Source organism: Gobio gobio, assembly GCF_949357685.1.
Source record: "Gobio gobio genome assembly, chromosome: 9".
NCBI lineage: Eukaryota > Metazoa > Chordata > Actinopteri > Cypriniformes > Gobionidae > Gobio > Gobio gobio.
The window spans coordinates 17,376,698-17,395,895 of NC_137115.1; the positions used below are offsets into that span (position 1 = coordinate 17,376,698).

Below are 19,198 nucleotides of genomic sequence, written 5' to 3' on the forward strand. Positions count from 1 at the left end.
ATCAAACATGTGTTGTTAACTCACTCAGTCCGCTTGGTCGTTACTTAAAAAAAGAAAACTTTAGTTTAACAATCAAAAAAATGCTTTAAACATTTTTCTAAATTAACTTAATAAAGAAACGAAACTAAATATAACTACTTTGACATTAAAAACAAAACTGAACTATTTTAATGGCTGCAACAATGTGTAATAGGGAGGAATGTTTATTAAAAAAAAAAGGTTCTATATGGCACTAAAATAAAAAAACAAATTAAATAAAAAATAAATAAATAAATTTAAAAAACACGTCACGTCACTTCATTTTATTTGTTTCATTTGCGCCGTTGCGAGCAGCATCAGCCCAGGCTTGTCAAAAATGCCTTTTTACTGTGGTGGTGGTGGTGGTGGTGGTGATAGTAGGCTAAATGTTTAAACCAACATTGTGATGCTTGAAGTGTTTTATATCTATGGATTTCATTATAAGTAAGACAAGTCCAGTGTTGATTTGAGAGGCTAAATTGATCAAACATGCGGTTAACTCACTGTCAGCTGCTGTCCGCTTGGTCATTACTTTAAAACAACTAAAACTTTAATTTAACAAACAAAAAAATGCTTTAAACATTTTTCTAAATTAACTTAATAAAGAAACTATACGAAATATAACTACTTTGACATTAAAAACAAAACTGAACTATTTTAATGGCTGCAACGATGTGTAGGCCTAATAGGGAGGATAAAAAAATAAAATAAAAAATAAAAAATCACGGGACTCGGGCCGATAGTTTTGGTAAGCTGTTTGACACGGCCGGGCTAGGGTCTAAGACTAACTACAATTAAAAAACTGAACGTGCCACTCGAGCCAAATTAACAGCCGTCTCAGCACATCAGCAGTCAGATCATATTCTACACGAGAGCGAGGAGCTAAATTACAAGATGATCGCGGAATATTTGGTTTTAAAGCGATGTAAAAGCGCCTACTTAAGGGAGCTTGTCATTGTACTGTTTTGTTGCTATGTTTTTCATTATAGAATAATAGCTAATGAACCCACAATTCAAGCAACCCGCCCCTGAATTGTCAAACCGAAAGTAAACGCGGCGCAGGGCTGCATGCGTTCAGCCGCTCAGTGCACAAGCACAGCATTGAGGGAAACGCTGAGGGAACATTTTTTCACCGTCACATCCCTAACGTATAAAAAGGATAATACATTTTGATTATATTATTCTATTTTCCACAATGTCAAACGAACGCAGTTTAACCCAAAATGCAAGCTCAGACATGGCTTCTGCCACATAAGCTTGTGCAGTTGTGCGCTCTGCTGCAGGGAACACTAAGAAGAAGCAAATATATTTATTAAGTATAACGAGGCTATTAAAAATGGCTTGGCTATAAGATAATTGAAAAAAAGTATTGTATTTTATAGTGATTTTATAGTGTAAACATATGCAAGCGCGAATGAGAGCCGTTTTGAGCGGGATGCCATGTGTTCGCGAAAAAACAACAACAACGAATATTCAAATCACAAATTTGAAAATCGAATACCAACCCATCGAACGAATATTCGAATATTCTGGTCCAGCCCTAGATCTAATACATTTTGGTACAACATGTATTTAGACTGTATGATGATGACACTTATTGAATTATAGGCTACGATGCAAGTTAGTATAGAATAATAAAACATTGCACTAGTGGTAAACAAATAGATCAAGATGAATCACACTTCAGCCAATTGTGGTTTTTATGTGCATTTAAAAAAAGAGGACGAAGCTAAAGAGGAGAATATGGACAGTCATGGTTAGGGAAAAGAGGCCAACTTCCATTTTGTAAATGGAGCTTGAGGTAAATAATTTTAAGTTGTAGCTCCATGTTGATCAATAAGCCATACATGTTGCATATTTATTGGCCAGTAAGTAGAAATAGGTCGTAGCAGCAAACACACTGTGAGATGATCCTGCTAAATTTCTGACATGAAAATTATCGCAGGCTATCTTTGGTCACAGGACCGTGCAACTGCCGTCTTTGAACCTCTCTCACTGTACAACAGAGCACCGGTTAGCAATGACCACAGAAATCGTCATGATTGGTCATCTTTCTTCTGGGACAGCCCAATATCGTACAATGTGTACCGGGCATAGTTCCTAGTTAATTATCCTGTTTGTTAATTAGTTTCCATAGTTCCTGATTCCACGCACCTGTTCGGTTTCCCTTTTGATTTCATTCTCTGTGTATATAAGCCATGAGTGTCCCTAGTTCAATTGTCCATTATTGTCAATGTATACATGGTTGTGTTTGAATTATTAACTGCATATCATGCAAAAGTTACTGGATTTACCACTTTATATAATTATAGGAGGAGTTATATAGACTGACAATATTGTATTATGCTATAGTTAGGAGATAAGTTAAGGATGAAAATATCACGTTAAACATGACTTCCCCCACTCACCCACTTTTTAAAACAAAGTTACGCCACTGCATCGCATTATGGATAACTTTTGATTCACTATACATTTGTGTAGTGTACACAGTGGTGTAGTCTACGTGATACGCAGGTATACGCCGTATACACACTAGGAAAGGCCAAGGATTTCCGTATACCCACTTAAAAAAGCGTGTGGATACGTAACAACATCGTTTTGCAGACATCCCAAGTCTCCCGGAAGTTCCGTGAGTCTCCCGCATATTTATAGCGGCTCCCTGATGCCCGCAAATTAGTTAAATTCTCCCGCAATCTAGAGCGAGCGAGCAAGAGCGCGCATGTGAGACACAGACTGTGCACGCGCGCACGGCAGAGAGCGAGTGAGAGCGAGAGACCTTACGTGTGTGTGCTGGTGTGCACATAATGAAGCGCATGTAAGACGGAGAGCATCCTGATTGGCTTGTTTCGGTAAGTCAACCAATCAATTGTCAGTGTGGGTGGGCTTTTATCTCTTCTCCCGAACCGAATCAGCTCAGTGTAAAACTGGAGCGCCATGGCAGAGGGAGAGTGCCCCAAAAAACAAAAGTATAAAGTATAAACATAATGACAATATTGCACGCTGTACAGTTTGTAACTGACATGTTATGGTTGAGTTAAACAAGTTTCATTTCATGTGCATATTTTTCAGGTCGGCTAGTTGCCAAGGCTACATGAAAACAACAAACTCCTTAGACCTGTTTAAAGTTGCAATGAAATATAAATAAAAGCAGTTTACATAAATAGTATAAGCAGCTTATGTAAATAGTAAAAGTGATCTACATAATTTTACTTTTTTTTTTTTACAAATAATTGCATAGGCCTATAGAAATTATATATTAATGATATATTATATTATACTACTGTATACAAGTAAAGTCATGTTCTGTGGGGTTTTTTTTTTGGGAGGGGGGGATGGGGAGGGGGGGTCTGCTTTTGTGACAGAACTTTCATTCATAAACTAACCCCGTCTGTGTTGCGAACATAGACTGTGGTTGCGATTGCGAATCACTAACGTTTTTGGACTATTGGGGACCATTTGGACACCAGCCAATCAAATAAAAAATATAGCTACCGAACAGCCAATCAGAAAATAGCATTGCTGTATCTGGGTAAGATTTAGATATTCCCACAACAACAACGTTTACATTCTGCCACCTACTGGTGGGTTAGTTTAATGTTTTATTTCCAACATTTCTTAATTGTATATTCAAAAATATTTAAAACAATCTCTCAACATTTTCAGTGTAAATGATTTAATTTAATTGGCAACAGCCCTACAGTGTCTTATTCTAATTTAATTTGTAGATCAAATTTAAGAATATAAAATGAAAGCTGAAGCATAGCCTATATTTAATAAGATTATGGGTATATTGCATTACAGATACTGGCACACGTCTAATTTAAAACATTTACACCAATAAATTACTATATGGTGATATTAGTTATCAATACACTGTAAAAAATTGAATTTCTGTTAATTAAATTGCATCAATTCACAGAAATTCAATTTGGCCAACTGAAAAATTTAGATGTGATCAGTCACTAGAACATTTTCAATTGGAGACCTGAATTTTTTTTTACAGTGTAGTTATTGTAATTAGCTATTGAAAAGAGATTCATTTTTCAATAGATAGCTTCAATAGCCTTTTTCAAGATGATATTTTGAAAAATGTTGGTAATCAGACAGTTGGCAGCACCCATTGACTTTCATAGTCTATATTTTTTCCTACTGTGGAAGTCAACTGTCTGATTACCAACATTTTTCAAAATATCATCTTTTGTGTTAAACAGAAGAGAGAAACAACTTGAGGGTGAGGAAATTACAACACAATTTTAATTTTTGGGTGAACTATACCTTTAAGAATGATTATACTATATGAATATGGTACCTGGAGCACAGGTTTTATCAGCTGACATGTCTTTTGTCGCTTATAATAAATTGGAATGTTGGATGGGTGCGTATGAGGCTGGGAGGGGAAAAAAAAAATCACAGTATACTCACTACAAAAAACTAGACTACACCACTGAGTGTACATTGTGATTGCCAACACAGACATTTGATGCAGTTTCACTCACCGCCTGCGAAGATCTGCAAATTCAACGGGCCTTGCTTATAAAACATTTGTCACCAAAAATGCCAGGAACACACTTGAAAAACAAACTGCATCCACTAGGGGTGTAACGGTACACGTATTCGTATTGAACCGTTTCGGTACAGGGCTTCCGGTACGGTGCACGCGTGTACCGAACGGTTATGAATGTAATGTTTAACAGTTAACAGTCGGCTTGTTGTAAGCGCGGAACACACTTCAATCCGAGTTCCCACACGAACATATTAAGTATTCAGTCCATATTATCATGAAATTCAAACTATAAATGACGTTTTGATGCTCTTTAATGTGCGTGACTGATCAGTGATCACTAAACACAGTTCAAGTGGCCGCGCGGCGCGCGCGTGACCGCGATCATTTGTGAACGGTGCACGCGTCGAACGGTTATGAATGTAATCTTTAACAGTTCACTGTCGGCTTGTTGTAAGCGCGGAACACACTTCAATCCGAGTTCCCACACGAACATATTAAGTATTCAGTCCATTTTATCACGAAATTCAAACGATAAATGCCGTTTTGACGCTCTATGTGGCGTGACTGGTCACTGATCACAGTTCAAGCGGCCGCGCGACGCGCACGTGCGTGAACGCGATCATCTGTGAAGGCGATCGATCATCTGTTACTAAAGATTCAAGAATAAACATGAATGACGATCTGAAGGTATGCTGAGGATACATTACAATTTACTGTCATGTATATATGTGGTGTAATCGCTAAATCAGTGTTTCAACTGCGGAAAGATGTCAATATAACTGCTTGTGAACTAAACAATGTCATGTAACGTTAGCATCACATTTACCTCAGGCAGTCATTCAGTGTCCACAGAATTTTATTCACTAGAGAAATCAACTCTTTCGCTAAATATATGCTCTATATTAGCCGTTATATTCATTATATTCTACTTAACCTATTAGTGATGTCTTGATTATTTCATGCATGTTAAATAAACCTGTCATGAAAATGACAGACACTGTATATAAATTATTATATTTCAACAACGATTTGGAGAAAAAATCTATTTTATAATTAGATTTAGAAGTTAATGCAAAAACTGCCTTATGTGAAGTTTACATATTTGCACACAATGTGTTATTTGAGTGTTGATTATTATACCTAAAAATAAATAGCAACTGAATTTAGGCTAATAGTTTGGGCTCTGTTGTGAACCTTTAATATTAAGGGCTCCCTATATAATTTACAGAAATATCTTAAATAAACTTTTAGATATAATTTAATTCATTCAAGTACACTTTTTTCTCCAGTAAACCACTGTTAAATATAAAAAATAAATAAAAAGCAATTTTGTAAATCTGCTGTACCGAACTCGTACCGAACCGTGACTTCAAAACCGAGGTACGTACCGAACCGTCAGTTTTGTGTACCGTTACACCCCTAGCATCCACTGTTTCCTTAACGCTGGGTTCTTTGGGAAGTAGCATTGCCCAAATTCAATTTGCGTGAATGTGAAAGCAACTCGATGATGACGTCATTAGTTCAACAAAACGTGTAGGGGATGACAGTGGCAATGATTTACCTTAGATATGAGTGAGAGTGAGCGTGCAGTGTAATCATGCATAATGAGTGCAATCTGAGTGGCAAATGAATGGCTCATAATCAGCAACATTATGCTAGCATTAGAAAGCTGCCTTAATACAACACACATAGAGTGTCATTCATTCTCCTTCGCATAATACCACCAAATTAATAATAATTAAAAAAAATGATAATATATTGACCTATTCTGTATTCTGTTTTGTATCATGCACCGTGCATGTTTGTGATAAACGTAAATTAGTGTTCGATAAATTCGGATTTGGACCGCAGCAAACATGCCCACTAAGACAGACAATATTTCTGCAAGAAGTAGTCTTACGAAGTTAACAGAGTATTTTGCTGTTTCTTTTCACAGTGTAGGTCACAATGAGGTCATCGGTGTGTGCCGAGTAGGTAATGATGCCGAGGGTTTGGGAAGAGAACACTGGAATGAAATGCTGACTTACCCACGCAAACCCATCGCACACTGGCATCCTCTCGTCGAGGTAAGAACACATGGACTTCCTCGTTCTCCTCATGCAGGTCAAATTTAGTATTTGCTTGTGCAACAGGCCTAATACATCAATCATGAAACTGAATGTCCCAAATACAGCATATACTTTAAATATAAAATTATGAGAAACTGATTTGTTTGAAATTATATTTGAATCCCTTGTGTTCTTTTACAAAGACAGCAGGCATATTTTCAAAGTCCAGTGTGTACTGTATAAAACGTTTTCACTGGCTCTATGGTTATTTGAAACAAAAATGGCAGTGGTTCTCAACTCCGGTCTGGGCCAATGCTATGCACATTTTGCATGTCTCCCTTATCCGACACACTCAGTGTACGTTTACATAACAACTATTTTTTCCTTTGTGTTTTTCGCATACAGATGACAAGGTTGTCAAAGCGATCCCCATTCACACGGATCCGCGAAAACGACTAAAATGCTTCATTATGCATGCTAGGCCAGTAGTTGGTGTGTCACTTTGTAAAGAAACACTACACGCCTATAGGCTTCGTTTACACTTGCCATTAACATGCGATCACCATTAGCCTTATGTATCTATGTATCTGGATAACAGATCGGATTTCTGTCTTAGGCACTTGAAAGGCTGAAACTTCAAATGGCTTCGTAGCTTAAAACGACTTTCACTTTAGCCTCTGTCAATGGCAGTGCGCACAGCACATAATTTTTACAATCTGTCACAAATAGAGTAGCCTACTAATCGACTTTTTTAAGTTTCCCAACATTTAACTTGTATGATGAAAAGATTCATTATTCCGACGCATTTCATGATTGAAGGAGTGCGCAAGCATTTATATTGTATGTGTAATAGCAGTAACACACATGCAGAATCTGAACACCTTTGTTTTATAGAAATTAAAGAACGCACATCACATTAAAGATCATTAATTAGAACTAAACAAGGGTAGCCTATAGGCTATAGCCTACGACAACCGATTAAGATCGCCAGTCTTAGATCAATTTTAAATAAAGGAATACTTACAAAGTTGATCATACAAAAATAACTGGGTTGATCATATGAAAAAAGTCACATTATCTGGGTTTAAGGTAGGGTGCAATGACTATATTGACAGTATATTGACAGTAATGTGAGATTAATAATATTGCTGAAACAATAAAAATATAGTGAAGTGAAAGTGAAGTGACGTGTGGCCAAGTATGGTGACCCATACTTGGAATTTGTGCTCTGCATTTAACCCATCCAAGTGCACACACACCCGGAGCAGTGGGCAGCCATATTGTTGCATTGCCCTGGGAGCAGTTGGGGGTCTGGTGCCTTGCTCAAGGGTCTCACCTCAGTCGTGGTATTGAGGGTGGAGGTGGGCGCTGGTTATGCACTCCCCCCACCGACAATTCCTGCCGGACCTGAGACTCGAACCCGCAACCTTCCGTTTACAAGTACGACTCTCCAACCATTAGGCCACGACTGCCCCCTAAATACATATAGGTACTTAAAAAAAAAGCGAAGTGTATTCCGATTATTTCTCTGGCAAAGCAACATGCAGCTCTTCATTAAGATCGCATACCTGTGATTGTACATGTACATGCGATCACCTCATTCAGATAATGTTGTGCAATTAAAATTAAAAATTACCCACACTATAGTGTCTAAATAAATTGTTTTAAAGATTGACGTTTATTGTAAAGTTCAGATAAGTTTTATTTTTTGTCAAAACTTGTCAAATCCACGCGGAGAGACTGGGTGGGGATTGATATGACGTCGCCCTCTGGATGGAGATAAGATGGCTGGATTGCGTTTTACATTACACTGAGATCCGATCACAATGCGTCCTTGACTACCAGGACACGCTGATAACATTCCGATCAGAAACGCGTTTACACTTGTCTTTTCAATGTGTATGTGGACAATATCCGGATACAGGTCGCATGTTAATGCCATGGACCTAAAGAAAGGAGGTCCTTCCTCAGAGGAATCGACCAGGAAGGGGCTGTTGCAAGGAGCATGAGTTCGAAGAACCAGGGCCGGCCGGGCCAATATGGGGCGACCAAAAGAACCGGCTCCTTGTTCTCCCTGATGTTGCACAGTGTCTGCAAGAAGGCTCACCGGGGAAGGCCCCGCTGCCAGGTGTGCGCTAGTGCACCTGTGCCGAGGGAACAGGTCAGGGAGAAAAACAAGCGACAATGGGAAGAGTCGAGGGAGGCAACAGATTTACCTGTGCGTCGCCGAGCTGTTCCTAAAACAGCTTGACCGTCTGGGGATGGAGTGTCCATTCACCAGGAAGTGACTGAATCGTGAGAGCTCATCGGGTGCACAGTTCAGGTCTCTCAGGATGTAAATGGAACGAAGCGACCTCAGAGGCTTCTGACTCCATTTAAGGAGATGGCGGGTGAGTTACGACATCTGGCGGAAGCGTAGGTCACCTTGTTGGTTGACGTACGCTACTGTTGCAGAGTTGTCTGCACGGACTAGTACATGTTAGCCCTTGAGCAACGCCTAGAAGTTGTGCAGAGCAAACTGTACTGCCAGCAACTCAAGGCAATTGACACGCCATAGGCGCTGGGGTCCCCTCCAAGAGCCTGCGGCAGCATGTCAATTGCGCATGGCACCCCAGCCCGTGACAGAGACATTTGTTGATACAACAATATGCCCAGCTGCGTTACCGCGGCTACGGATGCCATATGCCCCAGGAGCCTCTGATATAACTTCAGTGGAACCGCATTCCTGCCCTCGAGTTGACGGAGGGAAGTCAGCACCGATTGTGCGCCCTCGCACTGCGCGTACACGGCGACCGAGCCAAGAAAAGAGATCCTCTACGCAGGGGAGAGTTTGCTCTCTTCCCCAGATGACCCGGAGCCCCAAGCAGGTGAGGTGCCGAAGCACCAGGTCCCTGTGTTCGCAAACCCGGTCCCAAGAGTGAGCTGGTTCAGCCAGTCATCGAGAAAATTCGGGATGCAAACCCTGTGTGCCTGAGTGGCACAGGGGCTGCCTCAACGACTTCAGTGAAGCCGCGAGGTGACAGGTGTACCCCGAATGGGAGAACCACGTACTGGAATGCCTGCCCCCCGAAGGCAGACCACGGGATGGTCTGGGTCGGGGGAGAAACGGAGACATGAGAGTATGGGTCCTTTAGGTCAACACTGCAGACCAATCTGTGACAAACGCATTCGAGGTGCGTTTCGCTGCCAACATCTTGAATGGAAGCCAAAGAAGGGTTCGGTTCAAGACGTGCGGGTCCAGAACTGGCCTTGACCCATTGCTTTTGCTAGGTACAATGAAGTCAGGTCAGTGAAGCCGGACTTCATCTTGGCTGGACTCCGCACGCATGACAGGGGTGTTGCCACCCGCCATGGTAAGCGGACTCCCCGAGAGTGGGGAGGAGATCGTGCGAACTGAATCGCATAGCCGAGCCTGTGGACGAATCAGCTGGTCAGTTTGGGAGGCCGAGTTGGCTCCCAGAACTGAACCAATGACCGTGCAAGCCACAGACGTACCCACGATGGGGCAGCGAGGTGGAATGACTGGCCCAAACATGGGAGGTGTTGGCGGGGTCGAATTCCGCTCCCCGACAGAAGAGACGAGGGAAGGACTAGCATTCCACTGGGGTCTGCTCTGACTGGAGGCTGGCGCCAGAGCAGGACGAGAATGGCGAGGCCCTAGGGTGGCGCACACTGCCATCCACGGTCTCTGGGGGCTCAGGATGGGGACATGAGTTCTTTCCAGGGGGCCAGCAGCAGAATAAGGATTTTCACCTGGGGGAAGGAGATGCCCTGCTGCCCTCCAGACCATCTCCTGGAAAGAACTGAAACCCATCTCTGAGTTGTCCACGTCAAGAGCACCGCCTCACCTGGCGTTTGGCAGGCTGCGGGGCTTGAGCGAACTGGGGCACCTTCCTGCGACCACCTCCATGGCACGGCCCGGGTGAAGGCTGCTGGGGTCGGGCTGGAGGGGCGGAGTCGCAGGAGGGCGCCCTCGGCGGCAAGCTGAGGGAACTGAGCCGATGGCTGGGTGGCAGCAGCTGACTACAACCCTCAGGTCACCCTGGCCACCAGCCAAAGTTCCATCTCGGCAGATTGGGGTGTGGCAGAGGGTCTTGACCGCAACATCGCGATGGTCATGTTCCTGCTGTGGGAACATGACACATCCACAAACACCGCTTGAACGTGCTGAAAGCCCAAACACGTAGAGTGGTGATTGTGCCCATCAGACAGCAACGGAGATCAATCGCACCCAGAAGTGCACGGGCAAACCGTCTTTAAAAAGATGTGCCACACTCAGGCTCTTTGTGAGAGGAAGCTCTGCAGAGTGCTGAAGTGCCCAGGGAAAACACACACAGCTGTTGCAGATCACTGCACAGATCAGCAGGCAGGCAATGTGAGATCGCTGGAATGCGCAGTCACACCAACACAGTGGAGAACCGCTCGTCTCATAGAACTGAAGATAGAACTCAGACTTCAGGCTTGCAGGAGTGAAGATATTTTTTTGCTTCCGAAGCAGAAACATAATGCGACATTGCCAGTGTACTTCCTTATATACCCACGAGGTTGGGCGGAGTTACGCTATGCAAATTCCGCTGGCCCATGGCATTTCATTGCCATTGGGTGTTTTCTAAGATCTCGAGATGATAGGCTTCTAAGCGAAACCACCATTTGCCAGTCACTGAGTGACTGAACGAAAGGGAACCACTGTCATCCACCTTGTTTTTCAACGCGGAAGTAAGGTGTTTCCTGTGAGTGTGCGAGACTTCCAATTTATAAACCACTATAGGTAAATATCGAGAAGAATATTACAAAGTGCAGTAAACTGTAAAACTGTTTGCGCTATAAACCAGCGTGTTTATAATTAAGACAATACATTTAAATAAAAATGGTAAGAAATATCAGTTTGCAATATCAAGTAACTTAACAAGCTGTTTTATGCTAGTTTCAGCCTGGCTCAGTTATCATTTTCACGCCACGTTGTTTAAATACCAAATGCATTTTCGCCCATTTGTGTGCCCATGGGCGTGCTGGTCTGAAAACGAGGTGTGTTCAGGCGCATTGTTGGAGTGGTCTATTTAATTATTTGCAGGGTTAATCTGTCACTTGTGTGGCTGTAATAAGCGCACAATGCAGGAAATTCAGAGAAATCTTTAATAAAAAATCCAGGGATAAAATCAGGAGAACTCAACAACGTTAAACGTTGAAAGACATCTTAAGATAATTAACCAGAACAGAAACAGGTGCGGGATTAATCAGAAACGAATGACCAAAAACGGGAGCAGGGAAAATGAAATCTAAACACAATGGGCCTCATTTATCAATTTAACGTAGAAACAAGCGCAGATCAGAGCGCAAAAATAATTTTATGACAGGGTTCACGTGTGATTCATGAAACAACAACATGCTGTTAATCCCATCGTACGAATGATCGTACATTGATCATTTTGGCAGCTAAAAAAATCATTTGAATATCACGCCCCTAAGAATTCATGGCTATACAACATGGAGAAATGTAACCCGGTCAAGATGAGAAATTGATACTCCAAAAACAACCGTTAACCTCGTAATTGCAAACAATTAATTTCTATAAATATTATATACCAGTAAATAAAACGAAACATTTACAAACCGCCTGGGCTATTTTAATTTCTTACTCCACAACAAATCCTAATAAAATCCAAATAAAACATAAGTAGCTATATGTCTATTTATATAATTATATACATAAATAAACATGAACTACAAATTAGATTATAGTGTCATTCATTACAAACAACATACAAACATCAATCCAAAATTAATTAATTTAAAGCGAAAATTAAACGGCATTGGGCTCACATAAGCTACCTCTCTTATTTGGCATGAATCCAAATGTTTGCATTTTCGCAATGTAACATTTGTTTTTTAAATTCTATTTATTATGTAACTATATTCATTATGTAATTAAGGGTTAGGGCTAACCCCCTTTAATAGCTTATAGTAAAGTGCCTTTAGGCTGTCATATTGCGGTGCATGAGGAAGTTGAATGTGGAAGTTGACATTTTGCCGACTGTTATGCTGAAACATCTGACTGCTTCCCTGACATGCTGCTCACCCCTTGAGGCCTTGCCAACCAAAACAAAATCCATTTTTAACTCTATTCAGAATTTGAGCCTTTGATGCCCATGTCGTCACTCACTAAACTATTCAAAAACTCATGTAATTGCACACAAAAAAACTGTCCAGTTGGACAAACACATGTTGGTCTTATAAATGTTTAGAGAATAAACTGTTCAGGGGTTGAAATGCACACAAATCTGAGATATTATTTGAACAAAGAAAGTAAATCTTCCAGAGAACATAAAATACAGTAACAAAAATACTTTTATTTGGCCAAGACTTTGGATGTGCTGCAGGGAATCTAGCTCTCATAATAAATGAAGTGTAACAATTTAATAAAATTAAAAAAAAATTAATAAGTAAGTAAATAAATAAATAGGCAAACAGACTATACACAGCCAAATCCTCAGTGTTAAATGAACACGGCTCAGTGTTCATTTACAGAACGTTGAAGCAATGTTGTAGTCAATTAACAAAGTAGTCAACAAATGGTGGTTGACCATTAATGACAAATCATTTATGTGTGTAATTGTTGTGTCTACTCTGTTCTCTTTTTTCTGTTCTTGTTGTCTCTTCAGTGACTCTACTTGTTAACAGCATGTGTCATCACTAATGGTCATCTCTTGTAGAGTAAACCTACTTTATTAAATTACTACAATTCTGCTTCAGTGTTAGTTTTACTCTGGAGACATAAACCAAGAAAGTTTAGAATTTGGCTCTACAAAGTAATAATATTTAGAAATAAGAAATAAAAGAATAAAAAAGAAACACATTAAGTAATACTTTACAATAGGTTTTGTTTGTCAACATTAGTTAACTACATTAGTTAACATGAATTCAGCATGTCCTAACTTTTGTAATTTTTACAGACACACTTAAGATTAGGGTCCAATTCTCAATATTAAAGGGATAGTTCACCCAAAAATGAAAATTCTGTCATCATTTACTCACCCTCAAGTTGTTCCAAACCTGTATGAGTTTCTTTATTCTGCTGAACACAAAAGAAGATATTCTGAAGAATGTTTGTAACCAAGCAGATAGAGCAACCATTGATTACCATAGTAGGGGAAAAAAATACTATGGTAGTCAATGGTTGCTCTATCTGCTTGGTTACAAACATTCTTCAGAATATCTTCTTTTGTGTTCAGCAGAATAAAGAAACTCATACAGGTTTGGAACAACTTGAGGGTGAGTAAATGATGACAGAATTTTCATTTTTGGGTGAACTATCCCTTTAACTGTTAACTATGACGTTTGTCTCAGTAAACTACTAATTACTGCTTATTAATAGTTAGTTAGGTAGTTGTTAAGTTTAGGTATTGGGTAGGATTTGGATAGGACAATATTTAATAATACTTTTTTTTTTAATCAAAAGTTGTATCTGTTAACAATACTTAATCCACTGTGAACTTACATGAACAAACAATGAACAATAGTATTTTGATTAACTAATATTAACAAAGATTAATACATGCTGTCAAAAACATTGATCATTGTTAGTTAAAGCTACACTGTGTAACTTTTTTAGTTTATTCTTCGCTAAAAACACTTAGTTCTTTCAAAAATATATGTGCTCATTAATGTATATTTACTTCTTTCAAGTAATAAAGTATTCTCGTAAGTTTATAATATGCCATTGAAAATACATACGAGTAAGGGGTTCGAATGCGGGTCGCCATGTTGCAACCTCCATCTTGAAAGTACATTAGCCAAAGAGGGACATACCCGTAAATTCAAGCTTCGCCTTTCGCGTTTTAACACTCGATGGCACCGTGTCGAATGTGGACGAGGTCGAACTGGAAGCCATATTAATCTTGGAATAAATCGGCCACCGTAGGAGTTAAAACGAAATCGGAATTGAGAGGAAGAGAAACTAATATTCACTGGATGGTCATATACCTTTTAACCGCTAGATGGGGGAAAATATCACACAGTGTAGCTTTAATGTGTAGATTTGAAATCTGAAGCAAAGCTGATCTATTGTTAAGCAACATTTCCCTGGACAATTGAGTCAAGGTTATAGTGGTCCTGCAGGAAAAATTCATACTCAAAATATCAAAGAGATTCTTCATTTGTTATTCTTTTCTTTTCAGAAGAGATTCAAATTCACATGGGGAAAATAAAAGAATCAAACTCATAGAAACATAACTGCCCTTAAAGAAAGGTCAGAATTTTTCAGATATTCTCTGAAAACTATCTAGAGACTTTACTTAAAGCAAAATATCCACTGTGTATATATAGCTCTGTCATTTGTGGCACTGCAGGGAGCTAGAACAAATTCTTTTTTTTCTAACAGCAGATGGTTTTGAAGGCCGAGGTGAAGAGTACTGTGAGTTTTTGTTTAGTTTTTGCCTATTAAAGGCCAACGTATTTTTAACACTACACTCCCACTTAAAAACTTCAACTTTCTACTTTAGATCTCACATACTTCAGCATGAATTATTATTATGAGTATTATGATTAATAATAATAATAATGATGAACCAAAATTAGGTCTATTTTAAGACAATTTATTTCATTCTCATTTTTATTATATCTATTTTACTATTTTTAAATAGTCATTCTCATTCTAACTATTTTTTTATAAAGTTTTTTTAATTACTTATTTAATTAATAATACATTTGGTCCCATTTTGTATTTTCAGCTTCTGTTTACTAGCATATAAATTAATCTTATGGTACAATGCACATGGTACTTATATAAAAAATAAAAGTATGTATTTACAGATGTAATTAATTTCTGTAATAACATCTAGAATTACACTGTTGACTAGGGGTGTGCATTGGCACTGCCCTCACAATTCGATTCGATTACGATTCACCAGGTAACGATTCGATTCAATTCGATTCTACGATGCATTGCGATGCATCAAAATTCTACTGCACACAACAAGGCAAATTTTTAATCAGTCATGAGGCAATACAAGCAGTCAGATATTGAACAACAGATTTTATTGGCTGCTATGTGTGTATTATCACTCAACTGTATCTTTGACATAAATCAGTCATTAAATAAAATAAAATTGAATGGTACAGGGTATTGGATATGGCATTTTCAAACCTGAAAAAGAAAACATAAATCACTGCTTTCAGTGCTTTGAATGAGAAATGTTTCTCTTCTCTCTGCTTTAGAACCATTTGAAATTATATAGAGCAATAATAACCAACTAAGCCAACTTTTTCCAGCAGTGAACATAAGTGTTTTTTTACACAAAGTAAAAAGCTCTAAGACAGGGCACTTCATGAACTCCTGTGCAAATTAATCCGTAATTACAGTCACACTATTGTAACAACAACCACCACCCAGGCACCCAGCAATAAAAATATTCAGTCAGTGCAACACACAGTAACGTTGACACTAGCGACTCATCAATTCTTGGCTGGGATGTGTCGACTGTTGTTGAAGCCAACTCAGGATGCCAACGATAAACATGGTTCGTGAAGTTAGTTGTATTGCCAACGTGCTTTATTTTAGTGTGGCATGCGCGTTAGCAGGGCGTAAGCAGCGCATATTTTTTTCGGCTCCCATGTTAACAGATTAGAGCATTCACATCGCACGCAGAGGCGGCACGGCAGCGCATCGCAGGAGCAGAAACAGCAGTGCCGCGATCGTTTCGGCGCCGAGTCTATTTTTGCCGCGCTGCTCACGCTGATTTAAAGCCACAGTGGATTGTTCTTGATCAAAACTGACCAGATTAACATGGAAAATAACAAATTTCACCATGAAATCATGTAGTGAAGTGCCCCGTGTGTTTCACGATCACCATATGACATCCAGCGCTGTGAAAAAAAATAAAAACACAACACTGCCAGAAGTTTTTGCCCAAACTTCAAAAGCCTGTTTAAATGACTAAAACTAGAAGCATATATTCACTTTAATGTTAACTTACATTTATCATGTGAACTACTTATATACAACAAGTTATATGCATGTGTGTTTGGGACAGAGGGGAACACGGTCGCATTTGCAGCATATGCTGCCCATCATAAATCAAAGCACGAGACAGACGGGGCTCGGAGGAGAAGACCGGAAAATGTGACATAATGTACAATATTTGTCTGTATTTGCAATATACGAGCTGCGCGAGTCAAACGCTGCCAGTGTGAATCCACAATGGGGGCGCGGGCTCCCGCTCTCCATACCCACCGCTCCTGCCCTGCTAACGCGTGCGGTGTGAAGCCGGCGTCAGAATCCGAAATGTGCCCAGATGTCCGCTTTCCAAGCTTTGGGTGCGTTTTTAATTACCCGTCTATCGCGGTCATCTCCCTCCGCCTCAGCCATCTTGATTGTTGTTGTTATGACCCTGGAAGTAATTGAAACTTCACAACTTTATTGTCCAACTCAAGGCCAGAAAATAAACGGTGACATAATCGATTATGGCACTTTTGCCGCATCGATGCTGAATCGTGCATGCCCCGCATTGCGATGCATCGCTGAATCGATTATTGTTGACACCACTACTGTTGACCATTCTCTTATACCTTAACCCACCGTTAAACCACCTAGCCACAAAACATCTAACCTTACTGGTATCCCACCTCAATAGCAGTACATTGTACTACACAAATATTACAACTTTTCTTTTTTAAAGACCCCTAATATAAAGTGTGACCTTAAATTCTAATCATTTAAAGGAATAGTTCACCCAAAAATGTACATTTCCCCATAATTTACTCACCCTCAAGCTATCCTAGGCATCTTCTTTCTGACAAATTCAATCTGAGTTATTTTTTTTTTTTAAATGTCCTGGCTAATCCAAGAATTAAAATGGCAGTGAATGGTAGCCCAAAATGTGGAGCCAAAAAAGTGCATCCATCCATTATAGAAATAATCCATACGGCTCTGGGGGGTTAATAAAGGCCTTCTGAAGTGAATCGATGGGTTTGTGTAAGAAAAATATCCATATTTTAAACTTTAGAAAGTAAAATATTTAGCTTATTTATTTATATTTAGTAAAGAACAGACCGCCTTTTCCCTATTCAACTTATGAAGAAAATGTAACACCTCTCCCAGTTCAAAACGCTTACGCTACGTCCAACATCATCACCGCACATTAAATGTGGACTACTTTTATAATGGATGGATACCTTTTATAATGGATGTATACTTCAAATTTTGGGCTGCCATTTACTGCCATTATAATGCTTGGAAGAGCCAGGACATTTTTTTAATATAACTCCGATTGTATCCGTCTGAAAGAAGAATGTCATATACACCTAGGATGGCTTGAGGGTTTAGAAAATCATGGAGTCATTTTCATTTTTGGATGACCTATCCCTTAAATGCTACCATGCTGTGAAATACTTGATCTGATTTCATTTTTAAGTGCATGATCTGTGAACCTTGAACTTAATGCACATGTCCAGTGCAGTAATGGAAAATCAGTGCAAGCATGGCCGATGAAGTTTTGAGTGAACCAAGATGACTATAGTGCTTTGTTCTCCTATGCTCTCTGCAGTATCACAGTACCGGAGGGGGAAGCCAGGGGGGTTCCTGTAATTCCTTGAAGGCTCCTCCATCACCATAGCTTGAGGTCCAAGTTTTCATCTTCAGGCCAACAAGAGAAGAGAATTCATGCACAAGATGTTCTGTCCTGGAATCCAGAGGTCCAAGATCAGAGAGCTCCAGTAGGCTGTTCCTGACATCAAAGGGAATGGCGTGCCATTTTCCTCTACCTGTGCTCCTGGAAGCCCTTCCACTGCATGGGGATACTTGATTGTTTCAGCTGCATGTTGAGTGGTCACATACTGTATGGTTATTTTGTGCTACTCATGGTGAATTGGAAAAGAAAATTTAGTGGAAAAAAGTGGAAAAGAGTATTTTTTATGTTGTTCTCAAAGTTTCAATTCCAAGTTAATGTTTTCTAAATCAGTCTCGGTATGTGTTTTTAAATGGAGTGTCAGTGTGTCACTCAATGCTCTTGAGGTTAGAATGTCAAATTCCCTTTTTCATTTATACCCTCCCACAGCGCATGAGTGTGTTTCGGTGTGGTAAAGTTCAAGATGTTCTCTGTTTCTTGTTTGAAATGCTCTGTGGATTTTGTCATCAAGCGTCATGGTGGTGAACTGTTTACAGACTTTGCAAGTAAAATGTTATTTCTCATGTTATTAAACATCTATTTCTTACAAAACTAAGCTTGTTGAAATGCATTGATTCTCAATTACTGTAATACCTGTGCAAGTATAAGGGTGTAATGGTTCAAGGTTTCTCATCTTATGAGTATCTTAGAGAAGTTGACAGTTTTTCTATTGATTTAGGCATCACAAATTGTTCTTTTGATGTAATCCTTGGCTGACTCGATGAAAAAAGATAACCATCTTAAAGCGAATGTTTTAGTGAAACATCCAATGTCCCTATTATACTGTACAAACTGTATATTATATCCCCTAACACTAAACATACCCATTACAGAAAACTTTCTGCATTTTTACATTTTCAAAAAACATAATTTAGTCTGATTTATAAGCAGTTTTCCTCATGGGGACCAAGAAATGTGTGGGGACATTTTGTCCCCATACCCTTACCAGGAACACCCACCCACACACA

At 39.6% G+C, this 19,198-nt stretch overlaps 1 protein-coding gene across 1 annotated transcript in view; it reads left to right on the plus strand.

Annotated features, from left to right (window-relative positions):
• syt9a (synaptotagmin IXa) overlaps positions 1-18,179 on the plus strand; it is a gene marked incomplete at both ends in the record, with an annotated part of 77,408 nt that extends 59,229 nt beyond the window's left edge. Inside the window, 2 exons of the mRNA XM_079824801.1 lie at positions 6,459-6,588; positions 18,111-18,179. Of these exons, the coding sequence (XP_079680927.1) occupies positions 6,459-6,588; positions 18,111-18,179 (199 nt within the window). The remainder of the gene's footprint in view (positions 1-6,458; positions 6,589-18,110) is intronic.
• Between the last annotated feature and the right edge of the window lie 1,019 nt (positions 18,180-19,198).